At 38.5% G+C, this 20,672-nt stretch overlaps 1 protein-coding gene across 1 annotated transcript in view; it reads right to left on the bottom strand.

Moving 5' to 3' along the window:
* The window catches only part of LOC137002202 (ephrin type-A receptor 7), a 119,934-nt gene extending 103,295 nt beyond the window's left edge, over positions 1 to 16,639 (bottom strand). Inside the window, exon 1 of the mRNA XM_067361713.1 lies at positions 16,554 to 16,639. Coding sequence (XP_067217814.1) covers positions 16,554 to 16,632 — 79 coding nt within the window. The 5' untranslated portion in view covers positions 16,633 to 16,639. The remainder of the gene's footprint in view (positions 1 to 16,553) is intronic.
* Between the last annotated feature and the right edge of the window lie 4,033 nt (positions 16,640 to 20,672).

The following is a 20,672-nucleotide window of genomic DNA, read 5'->3' as shown; positions in this document are numbered from 1 at the left end:
ATATCTCATATCATATCTCATATCATATCTCATATCATATCTCATATCATATCTCATATCATATCTCATATCATATATCATATCATATATCATATCTCATATCATATCTCATATCATATCTCATATCATATCTCATATCATATCTCATATCATATCTCATATCATATCATATCATATCATATCATATCATATCTCATATCATATCTCATATCATATCTCATATCATATCATATCATATCATATCATATCATATCATATCTAAAGTCCAGACTCTCTTCCTCCATCTCTCCTCCCCCTCCGTCTTTCCATTATTATTACAGACATTGATCTCCATCCATTGATGAATGAAGGCGAGTCAAAGGTGTGAGAGAGAGAGAAAGACAGGGAGAGATGGAAAGGTCTGGGGTCGGGAGAGAACGGGGTCCAACCGGCCATCCATCAATACAGCACATCACAGAACCGCAGAAATCCATTCTCTCGACAGCTGATCAATCAATAGGCAGCACAACCGGCCGGCTTGTAAAAGAAAAGAATACAGCCAGGCGAGTCGATAAGTTAGAATAACAGGTCTGTGTCTGTTAAACTGCAGAAAGATGGAGGGATGAATGGACGGAAGGAGGGATAGAAAGCTTGCCTTTACCGTAGACAGATGACAGGGAGATATATCGGTCTAAAACAGAGGATCTCAACCAGGAGCCCACGGCCTCAAGATGACTAAAACTGAGCTTAAAACTGAGCTAAAACGACTAAAAATCAAGATGATATTTTACCCTCTCAACAACAGGATTTGCAAAACCTGGATATATGAGGTATCTTAATTTGTGAAAGGGTCATGTATATTAATATAATTTTAAAATACCATGGATACTTTTCTAAATATTTTTTTCCTTGTTTTTCCAGAGCTTTAAAATATATTATCAGGTAGAAACAGTCCTCTTTCTCCACCTGAAGTCAGGATTTTCATTATCATTTGTCCAACTGTCAGATCTCATCGCTCGCCTGCCTCACACTCACCGTCTCGATTCATTTATTCTATGATTGTTTATTTACTTATCTGTGAGGTAGATAATTTGAGCACATTAATCCAAAAATGCCTCGTTTCAGAAAAGAAAAAAAAAATGATGGGGGGAGGGTGGATCCCACTAATTATGCAAATCAGGTGCACAATGGCTCTCTTCAGGATTTAATTAGATGGACCCTATTGCCTCTTTCCACAGTCCCATCCATACCACCCACATTCATGCTGTACAGAACATACTAGAGCTGCACGATTCTGGATGAATTAAGAATCATGATTTTTTGTTTCAAACAGAGATCACGATTCTCTCGCAATTCTGAACAGACAGTTAAACAAAATAATGTAATTTTCTACAGGTTCTGACAAAATGTTAATTGCTGCAGTCTATTTAAAATGTTTAATTAATCTGAATTTAAAAAGAAAAACTTGGTTTGAGTGAATGATTCAATGACTCACTTCACTTGTTTCATTACTGGATGAATCTGTGTTTTTGAACGAATCTCTTGAATGAATGGGCTTGAATGAACGATCGGCATATGAGTACCACGAGAGCGATTGGAGAGCAAATGACTCCTTATGCTTTTTAATCGCTCTTGCGGTACTTTGATGTCAGACGGTCTGCGCAGCGCCGATGCATCTCAAACAAGCCTAATGATTCAATGACTCACTCATAAAGACTTCACTTGTTTCATTACTGGATGAATCTGCATCTTGAACAAATCTGTTGAACGAATGATTCAATGAAAAATGAATTTAACAGTCACTTGTCGCCACCTACTGGTGTAACAGTGTAATTGATACAATCATTATTTGAAGCACTAAGTTACTTTCAAAACGTGATTTACTCCATTTCTCTACTTCTGTGAATATTTGTAACGGAAATAATGATTCTGTGATGTTGAAAAGACTTTGTGAAGCTGTTTAATACATGAATACGTGACAACTGCTTTCTCTGGACTCCGGTGTGATTTTGCCAAAGAGGCAAATCATAGGCAAATCATTGTCATTTAGGAATTAGACCATGTAGGTGTTTGATTCGAGATCGAGATGCAGCTCTAGAACATGCTTTTTAACAGTCACAAAGAAGGCAGTTGATTTAAAGTAAGCACCTACTCAGAGTAAGAGATTTTGGCTGCAGTCTTTGTGAATCTCAGCATGTTAATGTTGATGAATCTCCATGCTAATCAATTCAAGAACAATCATTTAACCAAAGCTTGCCCTCAAAATGCTGGTTTGATTTTTTTAGCCTCAACCAGGTCAAAGGTCATTGCCTTTCCCATATGTGTTGTATTGACCCTTGCCTTTGGCAAAGAAAAGGTCATCAGTGGAAGACCTTGCATCAGTTTCAAGCTCATCGAAGCAAGTGCTTCCAATCAAAACCACCTGAGTCACAAATGAAGAGTAGAGAAGTGGCCAGAACATTGCAAGAGTCCATTGTGGTTCATCACTAGATGCAATGAAGGAGCTTTTCCACCATGAAGGGTTTCCCTACCAAAACCTATGAACGTATTTTCCAGTGTTGAGGAAATGATCTGCCAAACATGTTTAACTCAAACGAAATGTTAATCAATGACGGCATGGGAAATATGATCTAACATACCCGTTCAAAACTCCACGCTGTTAAAAGACTGCGCTTTTGATGAGCAATTTAGCCACGGTGAGGGTCATTCCCACCTTCTTATTTAGTGTGGAGGAACGCAAAGATTGCTCACATTTAAATTTCAGGTTGAGAGCAAGAGGAAGGCGAAACCATTTAGGAGGCTGAAATGAAAAATGTGACAGGCATCAGATAAAGTGAAAAGGAAAAGGTCCTAACCCTGGTTCCTGTGGCACCCCAATATATAGCAGCCCACAGATCCTCTGAAGAGGCCCATCCACTAATGGACAGATCTCAGAGAGTTTAATCAAAGCACAGGGAGAGGGTCTCTCTCTCCATTTCTCCTCTGCCAATCATCCAGCAAGCCTGAAGCCCAGCGGCCTCCTTACGACTATGACTAGTGCCCTATGAGCTGAATAAAGAGAAAGAAAGTCAGGGAGAGAGAGCAGGATGACACGGAGTACAAGTGATACTACAGACTGGGAAGAGAGAAATATACACACACTATATATAGAGACACACACACACACACACACACACACACAGTTGTGGTCAGAATTATTAGCACCCTGAGTAAATATGAGGACTAAAAAACAGTGAAGATTAATTGCATTTTGACTATTCAGCATCTATCTGTAGCACTGGGTTGACAATATTGATTTCTCGATTTTAATGGATTTTTAGTTTGATCTTGTAGTCTGTTTTCTGTTGAAGTGTTGACAAACCTTCACTAAACATCTATAGCGCACGTCATCAAATAATCACAGGTAAAATTCATAAATTCAAGTAAAAAAAAAAAAAATGTATATGAATACAATTATACCAAAAATATATTTAAAAATAAGTAAATAAAGGTCATTTAAGGTTTCTGTTTTCAGCCAAGTGCATCCTGAATTTTCTGTTTTGGCCCAGAATTTTCCTTTTATATATATATATATAACCTTGTCCATCATCAAAACTTTCAATACTACATTCAAAAACCTTTCTTTTCCATCAATACTGAACTTTGGCATCAGATATCTGAAGATCCAAATTAATAATATCCAAAACTACAGCTGCTAAATACTAAAGCACTTTAATTAAAGCACATGAAATAATAGATCAATTACTTTGTTGGGCAAAAAAAAAAAAAAATCAAAAATCAATTAGTCAACCATTGTGACCCAAATGACAGAGTAAACTGGTACAAACAGTTCAGATTTGGTTCTTGACTGGAGTGTAAACAATTTTGCTACTCATCTACAGTATATGACAAAAAAAAAAAAAAAAAAAAAAAAATTATATATATATATATGCATGCTAATTCAAAATATGATTAAATACAATGTTAGTATATAAATCATGCTAAATGTTATAACTTGTGCTTCATGTAGACACTGTGTCTGTTTTGAGTACTATAGTAATGGTTCTGGATTTGGGGCCAACAGAATCATATTTTGTGTGTTAGCAATCAAGGAAAACATGTTAAATTTGCTAGTGTGAGTGGGTGTACGAGTGTGAGGCAGCGTAAGAAATAAAATAATAAATTCTGCTGAACTGCGGTCCAAGAGTCCTGGTTCATATCACATCGCTAATGAAATCTGTGTATGGAAAGATACAGATTGTGAGTTTAAAAAAAAATTTTTTTTAAAAAATATAGTATAGGGTCTCATCTACATTCACCCTGAATGGACAGATTGAAATTTAAGGTCCATAGTGCTTCTATAATAAAAAAGGAGGAAAACAGAAAAACACTAGGCAATTTTCAGAAGACACCATAAATGCAAACACGCACGTAAACACACACTCACACAGCGGTGATTGAATGCAAATTAAAATGCAAATGCTGCCCTGCTAGTTTCCGAGCAGCCCGGCCCGCAGATGGGAAGCATTTGAACACGACGGCTCAGACAAGTTTGGAATGTCAAAAAGTGGCGTCGCACTAAGCAGAGTCTTCACACGTCCATGTCCAGACCTGAAACCGGATGAAGTCCACTTGGCCAGGCCTGCTACTGCCCAATCACTGGCATTCACAGTTCTCTCACACATAAAGCCTAACCAACCTGGAATAAAACTTTCTATCGAGAAGATTCAGAAATCACTGTGAAGAAATGGGACAGACCAGCTTGAGAGATTCTATGTGACAGACGCTTGTTCTTGTGCAGAATGATACAGAATATCTGTGGAGGAGTTACTAGTATCTGATCTGGCAGATTTGTTTCTGAATATAAAAATGTAGATTCAACGTAAAGTATTTGCAACGTAAAGTATCTGCATGATTCTGGATAAACTGAGAATCACGATTTTTTGTTTGTTTGTTTAAAGTAAAGTAGAGATCATAAATATTTGTTTTCAAATGTTATTTTCAAATAAAATAACACCATTTACTAGAGGTTCTGACAAAATATCAATTTCTGAATTTGAATTCATGATTAAAAAAAAATAAAAAATACCACAAAGACTTCACTTGTTTCATTACTGGATGAATCAGTGTTTTTGAATGAATCTGTTGAGTGAATGATTCAATGACTCACTCATAAAGACTTCACTTCTTTCATTACTGGATGAATCAGCGTTTTTAAACAAATCTGTTGAGTGAATGATTCAATGACTCACTCATAAAAACTTCACTTGTTTCATTATTGGATGAATCAGCGTTTTTAAACAAATCTGTTGAGTGAATGATTCAATGACTCACTCATAAAGACTTCACTTGTTTCATTACTGGATGAATCAGTATTTTTGAACAAATCTGTTGAATGAATGATTCAATGACTCACTCATAAAGACTTCACTTGTTTCATTATTGGATGAATCAGCGTTTTTAAACAAATCTGTTGAGTGAATGATTCAATGACTCACTCATAAAGACTTCACTTGTTTCATTACTGGATGAATCAGCGTTTTTGAACAAATCTGTTGAATGAATGATTCAATGACTCACTCATAAAGACTTCACTTGTTTCATTACTGGATGAATCAGCGTTTTTAAACAAATCTGTTGAGTGAATGATTCAATGATTCACTCATAAAGACTTCACTTGTTTCATTACTGGATGAATCAGCGTTTTTAAACAAATCTGTTGAGTGAATGATTCAATGACTCACTCATAAAGACTTCACTTGTTTCATTACTGGATGAATCAGTGTTTTTGAATGAATCTGTTGAGTGAATGATTCAATGACTCACTCATAAAGACTTCACTTCTTTCATTACTGGATGAATCAGCGTTTTTAAACAAATCTGTTGAGTGAATGATTCAATGACTCACTCATAAAGACTTCACTTGTTTCATTACTGGATGAATCAGCGTTTTTAAACAAATCTGTTGAGTGAATGATTCAATGACTCACTCATAAAGACTTCACTTGTTTCATTACTGGATGAATCAGCGTTTTTAAACAAATCTGTTGAGTGAATGATTCAATGACTCACTCATAAAGACTTCACTTGTTTCATTACTGGATGAATCAGCGTTTTTAAACAAATCTGTTGAATGAATGATTCAATGACTCACTCATAAAGACTTCACTTGTTTCATTACTGGATGAATCAGCGTTTTTAAACAAATCTGTTGAGTGAATGATTCAATGACTCACTCATAAAGACTTCACTTGTTTCATTACTGGATGAATCAACATTTTTGAATGAATTTGTTGAATGAATGATTCAATAACACAAACACAAAAACCCTTTTTTTATGAGTGTCATTGGTGAAAAGGTGATTTACTCAATTTTAATCACTACTATACACATCAGTGTTTATATCTGAACTATAAACTTTTATTCCAGTACTTCAGTGATAATGTGAATGCTTGTAACACAGAAATAATGATACTATAATGATAATAATGTGGTTATCATGTAAAGGTATGAAATGCCTATACATGACAACTGCTCTCTCTGGATCAGAACACAGATCTGAATGTTTACTGTGATCGTACTTGTCAAAGCTTTAATAGACAGAACTGAATCGTTATATAGGAATAAGATCACATGGGTGTCTAAATCGAGAACATCTTTTAACGATTAATCGTGCAGCTCTAGTGCTTTAAACCGCTGCCTTTTGCGACTGCTGCACTATTTAAGAGTATTCTCAACTCAAGCTTGATCAACCCACAGAACAGCTCTGAATTTTTCATCACATCTGCACTCTCCTGAGCAGGACCGGCGAACAGAGTGAAGCGTGCATGTACGATCAGAGGACTGTGTCAATGAAGCTAAAAGCACATGTGTAAGCGCATAACTAAGTGGAGTTACATAATGACATTAGAATTTCGGAAGAGCAAGTCATGTCTGAGCAAAAGACGCCGCTAGCGCATTGTTTAAAAGCATTTCTATGCATTTGCTGAGATGTTCACAGTGGATTACAGCACATGGCTGATCAGCTGTTATTGGGTGACCAAAGGATGCAAAGTCAAAAAAGGTTGGGATTTTCAAGCTGCAAAACACGAGGAATTATTCACTTCACCTTTCTTTAGTGTGTTGCTGTTTGAGCATGAAAAAGTTCCTCCAAAGTCCATCCAAGGTGCAATGACATTTAATGGGCTTTGTTTCAGTTGTATTGCAGGATTTGATTCAGCAGAAGGACTCTCAAATTCTGAACTAAAAACCGAGACTCTGTGTAAAAAACACCTACACATATAATTCTCACATTACAAAAATGCCCTAATACAAACCATGCCCATCAATAATTCCCAGCATCCTTCTACTAAAGAATTCACTGTGCTTTTATGTGCTCTGCCTTCAGGCTGGCATTTGGTGACATCGATTTGCACCTTTGCTACCTGTTGTATACACTACAGTTCAAAGGTTTGGCTCACTTTTGAACAGTAGTGTATGTACTTTGTTGCTTTAGTAAGAAAACATCAAGAAAACCTCAGCAGGATTTGATAAGTATACTACAGGTGCAGCAGTCATTGTGACATAAGCTCAAGTAAGTTCAAATATGGCATGATGAGATTTCATAACGGAACATCATTGGTTCTTGTGCGTTTCATTATGGATGTCAAACACTGCATGACGAATCTTGACATGCCACAGTTGAATTTAATGAGATCTGAGAAGTCATTCGGTATGGTTATCGTATGGCTTCAGAAGACCCTCCATACAGCGGCACATGTACTGTTCTGCATCAGCAGTTATTAACGGAGTCATATTTGAGAGAGTTCTGTGGTAATGAATGGACAGCAGTGGCTGTATTGGAGTCATTCAGTATCCGCACAAAGACACGAGGCCACCGCAACATCAGTCACTGACGGACGTCCACACAACACACTGGATGAGCAGCACGCTGGGTCAGAAACACACACACACCCATACCCTGCCAGGTGAATCCTATTTCTTCTCATTTAGACTCTGTCTGCTAAATTGTCCTTGAGCTGACCTTCAAGGAGTGCTAAAGTAATCTACAATTACCTCAGAGACAAGGAGAAATAAAGGGTGACGCTGTCACATACACACAGCCATTAACTTGAGTGTGTGTGTGCGTGTGTGTGTGTGTGTGTGCGGACAGACTCGAAAGTGGATAGAGAGGAGGAACTGGCACTTCCTGTGAGTCTCCCATCTGGCTCTGAGAAAGAGGACCAACTGACCATCTGACCACACATTACATCACCATACACACACACACTATTACACACACACACTTAAAGGATCGTTCACCCAAAAACTAAAAATTACCATCATTTACTCACTCTTACTCACAATATCGATGATGTCCAGGTGAAACGCCATTATGTTTCATGTCACATGACCAGTCCTAACAGCAAACAACAAATTAAATGGCATACTATACACTTCTCCAAGTATAAACATTACAATAAAAGAGCATTAAATAATCTATAATGACATTCATCGTCAGCTATTATCATTATCAAATTTGAATCGATCAGTTGTTGCAGCTCTGCACAGATCATCACACGATAATAAACATTCTATCAGCAAACTGAGAAATCAGCTTCTTCAACAGAACCTAAAGCCTTCCAAACACTGAAAAGCAATCACAGTGCACGTCTGAACATCTTAACAAGAGTAAAAACGCCGATAAATCAAGCTGTTATCTCTGGAGTATCCATTCCAAGCGTGCCAGGATTTATACGCCTCTAGATGAAGCACCAGTTGTGATATTACACAAACGTTCCACTATAAAATAAAGAACGAGGTCAATTTTATCTTTCAAGCTGGACAAAATGTTCAAAGACTCGTCTGAGGTTGGAGAGGACCCTGGATTGGGGTTAACCGTTTAGTGCAATGCTCACACACACTTTTGGCCTGAGAAATCAGACCACCCTCAGTTGTTTTGATTGCAATCAGAGTAAACACAGACACACACACACACACACACACACACACACACTTCACATGCTGATTGCGGAGCTTGAGATTCAGCCACACAGACACAAACAATGACAGATAGACGTGAATTTTCACTAAATCTCCCTGTGAAATTAGGAAAAAAAAATATTGTCATTCCTTCATTAACTTTATTATTTTTATGTTGGCCTTTTTGACAGAAAACAAGATCAGACATTTGCGTCATTAATGCATTAAATGTAGTTTAACTAAACTAAACTGAAAACAGAAAATAAATGTAATACAATTATACAAATAACACTAAAATAACACTTGTTTAATGAGTTTTGATGTTTTTGTAGTGGTGCTTTAATTAGCATGCACTTAAGACGATTAAAAATAACTCAACAACCCATTTGATTTTTTTTAAAAGGTATTTCTTCCTCATGTCTCCCAAATGAGCAGCACAACTCCGAGCATCCGCTACGCCACGTCTCCAACCACGAGTCCGACTCCTTTAACTCAACGCCGGGTGTTTTCCTCCCGCCGGGAGCGAGAGCGATCGCAGAAGTCAGGCCCTGATCTCGGCTCTGGGGAGGCTGGGTAAAGCCTTCATGCAGGAGCATGCAATTTATGAATTTATTCATCAGCGGGAAACCACGCATTAAAAGGTCGGGTGATTTTCCAGGTCGCTGGTCAAAGCTGCGCTGTGAGGGAAGGAGAGAGAACATTGATCCTATCTGGGCCCTGATAAAGGGGGCAGAGGGAGACGGAGGAGGCGAGCGGGACGGCTCATATCCGGCATGTGCGAGGTTGCAGCGCTTAATGAGTTTGAAAGGTCAAATGCCTCTTCAAAAGATTAATGGGGTTTCGCACATCACCGGAGCGCTGCTTCACGGGCATCTGAGGGGCCGAGGGGCCAACGACGCAAGTCTGTCACGCTGGCATATACCAGACAGGGAGAGGCAGACACATCTCAGGACAGAGTAAAGTGTCCATCCGAATCACTCAACGATACTCACAATCCACTTCACATATCAGGTGGTTCAAATAGAAAAACCCTGAAGTCGAGCAACAGTTCAGTGCTGTGAGGATGCTGAACGAAACATTAAAGTTTAAGCGGACCCCAGTGGAGACGTGACACGTGGCTTTTGTTATGAGCTTTGAGACCGAATCCACCACTGATGTATCGGCAGAGCATTAGAAATGCATTAGGTCCAGTAAAACAAGCTCACAGGAAGAGTGAAACGCTGACGCAACAAACTTAAAATAGTCTTCTAAAAAGACTGGGTTAAGGTAATCATGAGTTATTTCAGACTGCCAGAATATTCATGAGGTTTAAGGATTAACTGGACAAATTACAGCATTGCTTCACTCTAAAAAACGACACAAGCTGGGTTAAAAATGGACTAACCCAGTGGTTGGGTTAATTGTTTGCTGGGTAGTTTTATGTAACTTAAATATTGTTTAAAAATGACTTTCTTGCTTAAAATGAACCCAAAAGTATGTTGGAAATTAACATTTATTAATGTGTTCAATAAATGCACATTTATTAATGCGTTTAATGAATAATAATTAAACGATAAAAATTTATTAAATTCCTTTTGATTATTATTGTTTCCTCAAGTAATTATGTGTCTGATTTTTAATTCCCAACATATTTTATATTCATTTTAAGCCAGACATATAGCCATTTTTAAACAATAGTTGAGTTAAATAAAACTACCCAGCAAACATTTAACCCAAACGCTGGGTTTTTTCATTTTTAACCCAACTTGGGTTGTTGTACAGTTTGGGTACACTTGTGGAAATGTCTAAATAACACTTCTCTGGTTGTGTTAAATCTTCTAAATCACACAATCTCTTCTGGTTTGACATCTCTTTGAGCTTTTTGAATTGTTTTAGAATCACTGCTTAACCCGAGGCTAAAACTGGCCTTAACCCCGGGGTGAAGACTTTTGCATTGCACCAATTAATTCATTAATTCATTATTATTTTTTTTATTTGAACACCTGAAACTGCATGTGACAGATTACATATTTCCTAAAAAACAAAAAAACAAAAGATAATTATATGTTCATTTGCAAACATTTCTATTAGTGATAATTTTGTGTTTTACATTTTAAATTACATTTTTATATATGTTTTTTAATGCATTCTGTGGTTTCTTAATTTAGTATGAAACCCCAAAAAATTCTACCAGTACATTTTCATAATTTTTACTGTCAAAAAGTTATTTGATCAATACATCGAATGCCACACTAAATGAATTATGCAAACTCTTCACGTCAGCTATCGGCTTTCATTATATCAGATCTGGCGGGACAGATGATGTCCCTAAATCAATAACAACATCCCTAGTTAACTCTGGGAATGTGTTGACCATGCAAAAAGCGTGATCTGCTTTAAAATCTCTACATGTGAACCTGAAGAAGAAGCTCACGACTAGTTTTGCTGCACAGCTGGAGAAAAGCAACATTTATTCCCAACTGCTCCTTTGTTTTATTCATTAAACCTCTAAAAGAGCCGGAGGTCTGGAGTCTTACATAAGGCCACATCTGCATGTGTGAGCCGCCCCCAGCAAACCGGTCCTCTCCATCATCCCTAATATCCATATTACAATCACGCTACTGAACCACATTAAGAAAACCTGGGAACAAACAGTCCGTTTTCACAAAGGAAATGCTCGTCTAGAGACGCCATATTATGCCCTTTTATAAAGTCTTGATGTTGAAACCGCCAGTTTCAACACACTACTGACTAACTCAACCAGGCCCCGCCCCTTTATTCTGCGCATGAATTATTTACATGAGGAATATTGTGAAGAAAACTCAAGATGGAGGCGTTTCAGGAGTTCAGAAACAGATATTGAGAAGAACTCCTTCTGGAGGAACTTTTTCCTGCTCAAACAGCAACATTACACACTAAAGACTTCGTCTTAAAATGTAAAGATCAGCAAAACAAAGAGGTCAGGCACATGCAGACTTTCTTTGCCAGCTGTCTGACACATTCCAGAGATAAATATTCAAAAGCAACTACACAATGCAGCTGGAAGGACAATCAACCTTCTCCTGACAGCATGAAGCACGTTTCATTTTTCACCTTCATGAAGCTGTGCAACATTCATATTCTCCTGGTAATAAAACATCCATCCTCCTCACAAAACCTCCTCAGACACGACTCTGCCTCCGGGGGCATTCCTGCAGATCCAGCAGAAACTTGTCCTCACCAGGAACGAAGATGAATCCCGGTGACCCGCAGAGAACAACAGCACACTGATTCCCATGCTTCCACTCGATACAGGACTTTGTCAATTAGTGGTGAAACAGATCAAGCTTAATTACCAGAGCTCAAGTAATGCTGAACGTAAAGATTCTCCTGTGACATCCACACAGGATATTACGGGAAATCATGACTGTTCACAGTTTACAGTTCAGAGACCTGGAGGACAAAACAACTGCAGCACAAGCCTGCCAACTTTCAAGCCTCGGATATTTAGATCACCTCTCAAAAGCAGAAAAACTGTACAAAATGCAAGTTTTATGCACTCGTTATCCATGTCAATCACTAAAACAGCGGGACGTTCTAAAACACTTAATGTGAGAATGTACTAAAACAGTGAGATTTCAAGACCAAGGTGCATATAACATACAGGCGAGAAGATGAGCCAAGGATATGAGCATATACTGATCTTTTAAAGTGGATCTATAACGCCTCTTTCACAAGATGTAATATCAGTCTCTGGTGTCTCCAGAATGTGTCTGTGAAGTTTCAGCTCAAAATCCCCCACAGATCATTTATTATAGCTTGTCAAATTTGCCTGTTTTTGTGTGTGTCCCTATAAATGCAAATGAGCTGCTGCTCCAGAAGAGGGCGGAGCTTTAACAGCTCAACAACAACAAAGCTGGAGAATCTCACGCAGCCAAAATGATGACAGTGTTCAGCCTTACATTGTTCAAACCGGAGTCGACACTGATGGAGAGACTCAGGAAGAAGTTACAACTTTTAGACGTTTCTGAATGGTTAGTGGATAAATTTATGTAGTTGCTGTGGAGTTGATTCAACTCATCCACTAGCATGTGCCGTCATGTTCATCTTTTGTGTTGAATTGACCCTCGTTTGTGGCGTAAAATGAACAACACTCGACTACAACAACTCTACAGCAGCTCAACATGGCCCCGCCCCCTTTGTTGAGTGTTCTCGGGGGCGGGGTTTATGTAAATTTTAGGGTTTGTGATGTCACAACCCAGGAAGAAGCTCATTGTAGTCCCTACCAGCCGTTTAAAAAGCGATTATATCTCCCTTTGCATTGAACTTTGAGAGTCGTAACTTCACAGATGTTGCTTATGATCAAACAGCAACATTACACACTAACTAAAGTTAAAAAAGTCAAATCATAAATCAACCACTCCTTTAATACTACAAACCTGGTCAAAACAGCTGGCGGGCAGCAGAGGAAATCCTGGTGTCTGTTCTTCGTACCTCGCCTAATACATCTGAGATGATCTGACAGATTCCAGATCTTCTGATCATGATAACTGATCTCTGGTTGATTCGGTTCTTCAAATGAATTTGCAGATTTGATTAAAATGTCTGGATTAAGTTCTGCATGTTCGCTGGAAAGGGCAGATGTATCGATACTTAAAACCACGGTCGGCATGACAGCAACGTAATGACATCATATAATTAAAAAAAAAGGAAGCAGCCAGGCATGCAACATGACATAAAAGCTCTGGATACAAATTATTTCCATTTTTTATGATTTCTAGTATTTGTAAAGGCTTTTTTCAGTATCAAGAGTACCTATTTGTACATGTGCAGCAGATTAAGCTTCTTACGGGTCAGTAACATATTTCTAATGGCACAGAAGACGGCCTTATCTGCATCTCCTTCACTGCATCAAGCCACCCGTATAATTGCGGTCACTGTTCAAATGAATGCACGGTTCACACTAACTATGCATTGTGTTTAAGGCTCCAATAATAGCATGAGATAATTATTATTCCCTCAGAAAAGACAAAAGCGAGACACTTTACCTGCATCAAAAAAATTCAGCTTCCAAATGACAGGATGTACAGTTAAAGTTATAAATTCTCTCTTTGCTTCCCTAAACTCATGTTTTGAGTGTGATATATTGACCAAAAACAGAAGCCAAAATAATGATGTAATGGAAATATGATCTTGTGAAAATGCTAAACGCAATCCACCTTCTTCTGAACGTAAGAGCAGAGCGGCCATTATTGTAACTTCAATGTGTCGAATGTGTTTTTTATACCAAAATTAAGTATTATTCATCTCACGTCGGCTGCATTGAAATCAATTTTGAGTTGCTTCTCCCATGACGCACGAGTCGCTGCCTATATAGTGCACTTCAGATCAATCACTTCTGAGAATGCATCAAGGCTGCTAAAATAGAGCTGGGATGTTACGCAAACACCGCCTTTCCACCTCCATATACTGCCTACTCCGGACACATCCGTCTCCTGTCTCCATCCCTCATTGTTTCACTTTCTTTCCTGCTCATTGTGAGTCCACACTTAAAGTCACTGTTACGCCTGCCAACCTCACAAATCACTCTCACCTTCGCCACACAGTCCGGCTGCCAGCTTCAACAGCTAGTGAAGGCACGGCCAGCACAGACCGAGGTCCGACTAAAAATCTTGCTTTTATTTGAATTTCCAGTTTTGATTTAATCAAGAAATATTCAGAGCTCAAGATTTTACACTTCTCCCAACAACTTGGGCAGCACAATGCCACGCAGGACGAGTTTGGCAGAGTCTGTTGATGGAAGCCAGCACCGAGATGACAGGCGTAAAAAGCTTTCCTAGGTAAGTGCCCTCATATGGTCTGAATTGACAGAGAGGAACAGCATGACCAACCGGCACATGCCTGAAAGAGCTGCGCCACAGCAACAGCCGCAATCACACTAAAAAGCAGTAAATAAGCCCACAATGAGATGCCAAGGTGTGTTAGAGCTGAGGGGTCAGGAATGAGGGCCTGTGCCTCCAACCAGACAGAGAAAACGCTTGCCATTCCACATACTACCACAGTTTAAAAGACGTCTCTTCTGCTCACCAAAGCTGCATTTATTTGATCAAAAAATCAGTAAAAATAGTGAAATATTATTACAATTTAAATTAGCCATTTTCTATGTGAATATATAATAAAGTGTAATTTATTCCTGTGATCAAAGCTGAATTTTCAGCATCATTACTCCAGTCTTCAGTGTCACATGATCCTGATTCTGATATGATGATTTGATGCTCAAGAAACATTTATGATTATTATCAATGCTGAAAACAGTCATATTTTCTGGTGGAAACTGTGATACATGTTATTTTTCAGGATTCTTTGATGAATAGAAAGTTCAAAAGAACAGCATTTCTTTGAAATAGAATCTTTTGTAACATTAAAAATGTCTTTACTGTCACTTTTGATCAATTTAAACCATTCTTACTGAATAAAAATATTAGTATCTTTAAAAAAAAAAAAAAAAAAAAAATCATACTGACTGACCTCAAACGCTATATTATATTATATCATATCATATTAGACCATTTTCATTTTTAGGTGAATTCTTAGTATAACTTGCACCAACAAAGAGCTTTCATCAGTCTGAATCCACCTGAATACAGAGAGAACACAGTGATGCTGAACACAAAGAGAAGCGACGCAGCAGGACCGGGACGTAATTGTGGACAAAGAGCTTCTCGTACAGTGAGAACATATTCAGCTCAATCAGAAACCCTCCATATATCACCGCGGACACACAAGGCCTTTCAGAACACATCGCTTTCACAGCAATTAATCGCTGTCAAAACATTCATTAAGGCAACGATTCTAATCCAGTCGACCAGCATTCCAGCAGAGGACAGAGGCTGGCAGAGTTCAGCCATGTGAGAGAGAGAGAGAGAGAGAGAGAGAGAGAGAGAGAGAGAGAGAGCAGCCTGGCTCAGCTGGGATTCTTCAGCACAGCCAAAGAGCCTGAAGGGACGCCGCTATTATCTGTTCTTTCCCTCTCTGTGCCATGCCACTCATTAGGACGCTTAGTTGACCTCACCTGAGCCTAATGCGACAGCCTGGCATCAGAACTGCTGAAGCTTCATGACTGTCAAACAATCCCACCATGAGCCGCACAGTCAGGAAACACCTATTGTGAATCCAGAATAACAGAAACCGGCTTTTGTAGTATTATAATAAAGAGATTAAAATGGCATGACAAAGAAAAATCTAACAAAAACAGTTTAAAATGACAAAATGAAACATTAAGATAATTAAAAAGTCAATTTTTTATCTTATCTTCTCATTTTAACCTCCATATTATAATACTAAAAAGTGTTTATATTAACAATTTTATTTGGAAACAAAACAACAACCATCATTTAGTGTGATTTCCTGCGAGAATAAATGTAACAATGATCAATCACTTCCAGCGCTTTATTTATGAACATGTAACATTTTGTTGCAACATTGTTGCAGTCTGTCCTATAGCGGATTCCTCGTGAATCTAATTCTCATTATTCAAAAGCTTTAGAGATTCGATCTGTTTATGAACTTTACAGATCTGGAACATGAAAGCACACACCTGCAGTGAGAGTTACACTTCCCGTCTGTACGGGGAAAAAAAGACCTGGCATCTAAACAATCATAAAGATGATCCATACCTTCCTCTGCACGGGACTCTTCGTTTCTGTTGAGCAATAATATCCAAAGCACCGAAATGATCGCTTTAAAAAGCTCCATATTTGAATGGCCAGGTCTGCGGGGCTCTGGTCATGTCGCAGCCGAGCGCGCTTGACTCCAGTGCGGGATGAGAGCGAGCCGTCCGGGCTACTGACACACACAGCGATACTATGTGCCTTATTTGGCGCCACGGGTGGGCGGGCAAAGACAGTCTGATTGACAGGGAGAAAGTCCAATGGAATGGGACTTCGCAGAGACAGAGGATTAGCGACGGGCCAATCAAATCACGAATGATAAAATTCCACCGCACAGAGCCACTTCCCCTTGAATGGAGGTGGTGTTGAAAATAATGATGAAATTTGGTTATGATTTCAGCTCACAATACAGTCAGATTACACGACATTTCTTTTTTATTATTAAATAAAAGGCAGCTCTTAAGACTCAAGGAAACTGAGATCCAAATTCAAATGATTTCTATATCATATATTGAATAACTCATAAGCGAATATTTTCACAATCAACAAATTTTAGCATTTGGATGTGTGCTACAGTATTAAATGTTTAAAAGTGTGTAATTTCTGTGCATCAAAGAAAACTGCACAATAATGACTGTTTTCAAACATGTTTTAAACTAATATTGTTGATTAAAAAGGTAGAACACCCCCCCAAAACACACCAATGAACAAACCAATATTATTATTCTCATTCTGACAGCTGTGAGGGTTAGTTCACCCACAAATGATCATTTCTGTCATTAATTACTCTCCCTCATGTCGTTCCACACCCGTCTTCAGAACACAAATTAAGATATTTTTGATGAAATCCAAGAGACTGGTCCATAGACAGCAATATAATCAACACTTTGAAGGTCCAGAAAGGAACTAAAGACATCGTTAAAACAGTCATGTGACTGCAGTGGATCAACCTTAATGTGATGAAGAGACGAGAATACTTTTTGTGTGCAAAAACAAAACAAAAATAACCACTTTATTCAACAATCTCTTCTCTTCTGTGTCATTCTCATATGTTGTTTACGTCCAGCGCTTCCAGGTTCATCGTCAGAACGTCGACTCCTGCGTCAGAATCAAACACATGCGTCGTGCCGATCATGTGACCAGCTTCGGCCAATACTGAGCCGGCATTCTGACGTAAACACAGAAGCTTCACTGTGTTACTGCGTAAGATAATGACAGGGAAGAGAAGAGATTGTTGAATAAAGTGGTTATTTTTGTTTTGTTTTTGCGCACAAAAAGTATTCTCATCTCTTCATCCCATTAAGGTTGATCCACTGCAGTCACATGACTGTTTTAACCATGTCTTTAGTACTTTTCTGGACATTGAAAGTGTTGATTATATTGCTGTCTATGGACGAGTCTCTTGGATTTCATCAAAAATATCTTAATTTGTGTTCTGAAGATGGGTGTGGAATGACATGAGGGAGAGTAATTAATGACAGAATCTTCATTTTGGGATGAACTAACCCAACAACCCTTGCACTTCAATTTACGTCTTTCCTGAGATGTGAGAAGTTTTCAGAATTAATCTTCACTGAATCACAGAATTGTGTGATTAATTTAAAAAGTCCATTTTTGCGCACAAGATGTGTGTTAGACTCCTGCACATGCACACACTACATTCAATGTTTCTCACTTTTCCATAATAATTTATTGTCCACAAACAGAAACACGTCATATGAAATCAGGAAGCTGCTCATTGTGAAGATGAAGTGCACTGCATCATCAGTCCTGCTGCCTTCATCTCATTGGTAGTCGCTGCACATTTACATAAAGTGAAACTTTTCTCAACTTATAGTCACGTCGCTGGACATGCCAACATCTTGTCGCCTGTAGCTCATTTCACCCAAAAGTCGCCATGCAGCTCACTTTGAAAATTAATGAGTTGACGACGAACAGGGAGAAATGAGTTGATGGGTTTGGATGTTATAATACAGTTTAAAAACATATCTTTAAAAATAGCAGACACGCATTAAAGCACATAATATGCATTGTGGTCCGGCACAGAATCAGTATGCACACATGATTGCAGGGTTGATGTGAAATCACGCCTCACCCACACACACATCTGTGTAACGCAGAGCTGCTCTATTGTTTATCGCCGCATTACAATTTCATGCTAGACCACCTCTATCGCTCCGGCCCTTAAATACAAAAGTGAAGGGTGCAGAGAAGCAAAATAACAGTCACTTGACCTTTTGTTCTGAGGTTATTTTCACAGTCATTCGGGTAGAAAAAGAAAGGAATGGAGTAAAAGAGTGAGGGGAGGGTGGAGGAAAGGAAGGAAGGAAGGAAAGACGCTATCAGAAGCAAGCGCAGTTTTAACGTGACACAGGACTGTAATGTGTGTGTAATCACTCGACGATCTCTTGGGATGAACTCACACACACTCGCCCTTCACAGCCAGGAGGAATCAGGCGGGTTATTCCCAGCTTCCCTAAAAAGGAGCTGTGGAGTCAGTGAGCTGAGAAGGTGTTAATGTGGGAGAACTCTTTTAAATGGACACGAGGGAATGAATCACTTCATCCCTGCCGTAAAGATGTTTTGACATTTCAACGAGACGCAATCGGAAGGTCCGAGGCTCAGAAGGGAATTGTGGGTAATGATTGAATTGATGTTTTTGCACACACGACACATCTGCACTTTGATGTTCTCCATGTTTAACCATGTTGGCTCAGGCCGGAGTGTGGAGCTTCTGGGGTAAACGGACCAAATCACAGGAGGCTGACAGTCGACGGCTAACGAGTGCTGTTGTTCTAATTAGCAGCAGAGCCGGAGACACGCTGAAGGTCACTGTGTTTTGGCACATCGAGACTCAACAGGAACCGAAGCGTCGTGACTCTGTTTATACTGTATGTGAAAGACGTGCTGAGGTGGAACAACGGGTTAGGACTTGACAAGGACTGACGGCCTTCAAGAGGAGTGGGAAATATCATCAAAAATATTGTTTAAATTATGCAGAACAATTCATTCAGTCCTTTCATGGAATAAAGAAATGCAATTCAATTGCTAAATGATGAGATGATTGCAATAATAAATATAAATTAATGTCTGCTAAATGGTGTATTTACACATGTATGTGACCCGAGCATAAGTCGCACGGGTATATTTGTAGCAATAGACAACAATACATTGTATGGGTCAAAATTATCAAATTTTCTTTTATGCCAAAAATCATTAGGATGTTAAAAACATATTTTGTAAATTTCCTACTGTAAATGTATATAAAAATGCAATTTTGTGAATGGATATGCATTGCTAAAGAATTCAAGTATTCAAGTATTTTGATTTTTTGCACTCTCAGATTCCAGATATTCAAATGTATTTCGAACAAATATTGTCTCCTATCCTAACAAACCATACATCAATAGAAAGATTATTTAGCTTTCAGAAGATGTACAAATCTCAATAAAAAAAAAAAAATAAATAAATAAATATGTGGTTACATATTTACATATTAAATGTGGTATCTATTTTTCACTGACAAATTTCACAGGTCTGCAGGTCTAATTATTAACTACACATTATAATAACGCAAGGTCTAGAGATGTAGTTATTAAGGGTACATTAAGGTAACGATGTACTAAAAAAGGAAAAGTTTTTCTTTTCGCATACAGACAACAATGTTGTCAAAACAATCTCCATTCACACAAATCCATGAAAATGATTTAAAACGCTGCATTCTGCTGCCAGGCCAGTAGATGGCGACGTCACTTTGTAAAGAAACACGATGCGCCTATAGACTGAACACGAAACACACGGCATCCGCGTTTTCACAGATTCACAGAGACAAAAATGATCGTTTTCAAAAACGTATCAGTCCCTAAAACGCCTTTGTCGTGTAAAAAATGTTTCCTGTTTTTAGGTGAAAAAGATATTAATTTAACAAATGCCTACATTTTATTTAAGTTCAATTCATCTTTCAGCAAAAAACAGTGTTTAATTTACAAACTTTTATTTTTGAAAGTAAGTCAACGGCATTTGACGGGAGTGAAAGTCTTCAGGTGCAGAGACTCCACCCCTTTTTGGAGGCACCGCCCACGTTGGTAGTTCACGCCCAGTGTTGGTGTTCTCCAGTCTGCAGAT

This window comes from Chanodichthys erythropterus, chromosome 15, assembly GCF_024489055.1.
Source record: "Chanodichthys erythropterus isolate Z2021 chromosome 15, ASM2448905v1, whole genome shotgun sequence".
Lineage (NCBI taxonomy): Eukaryota > Metazoa > Chordata > Actinopteri > Cypriniformes > Xenocyprididae > Chanodichthys > Chanodichthys erythropterus.
Note: the sequence above shows the minus strand (reverse complement) of the source record. Positions and strands in the feature narration are given on the sequence as shown.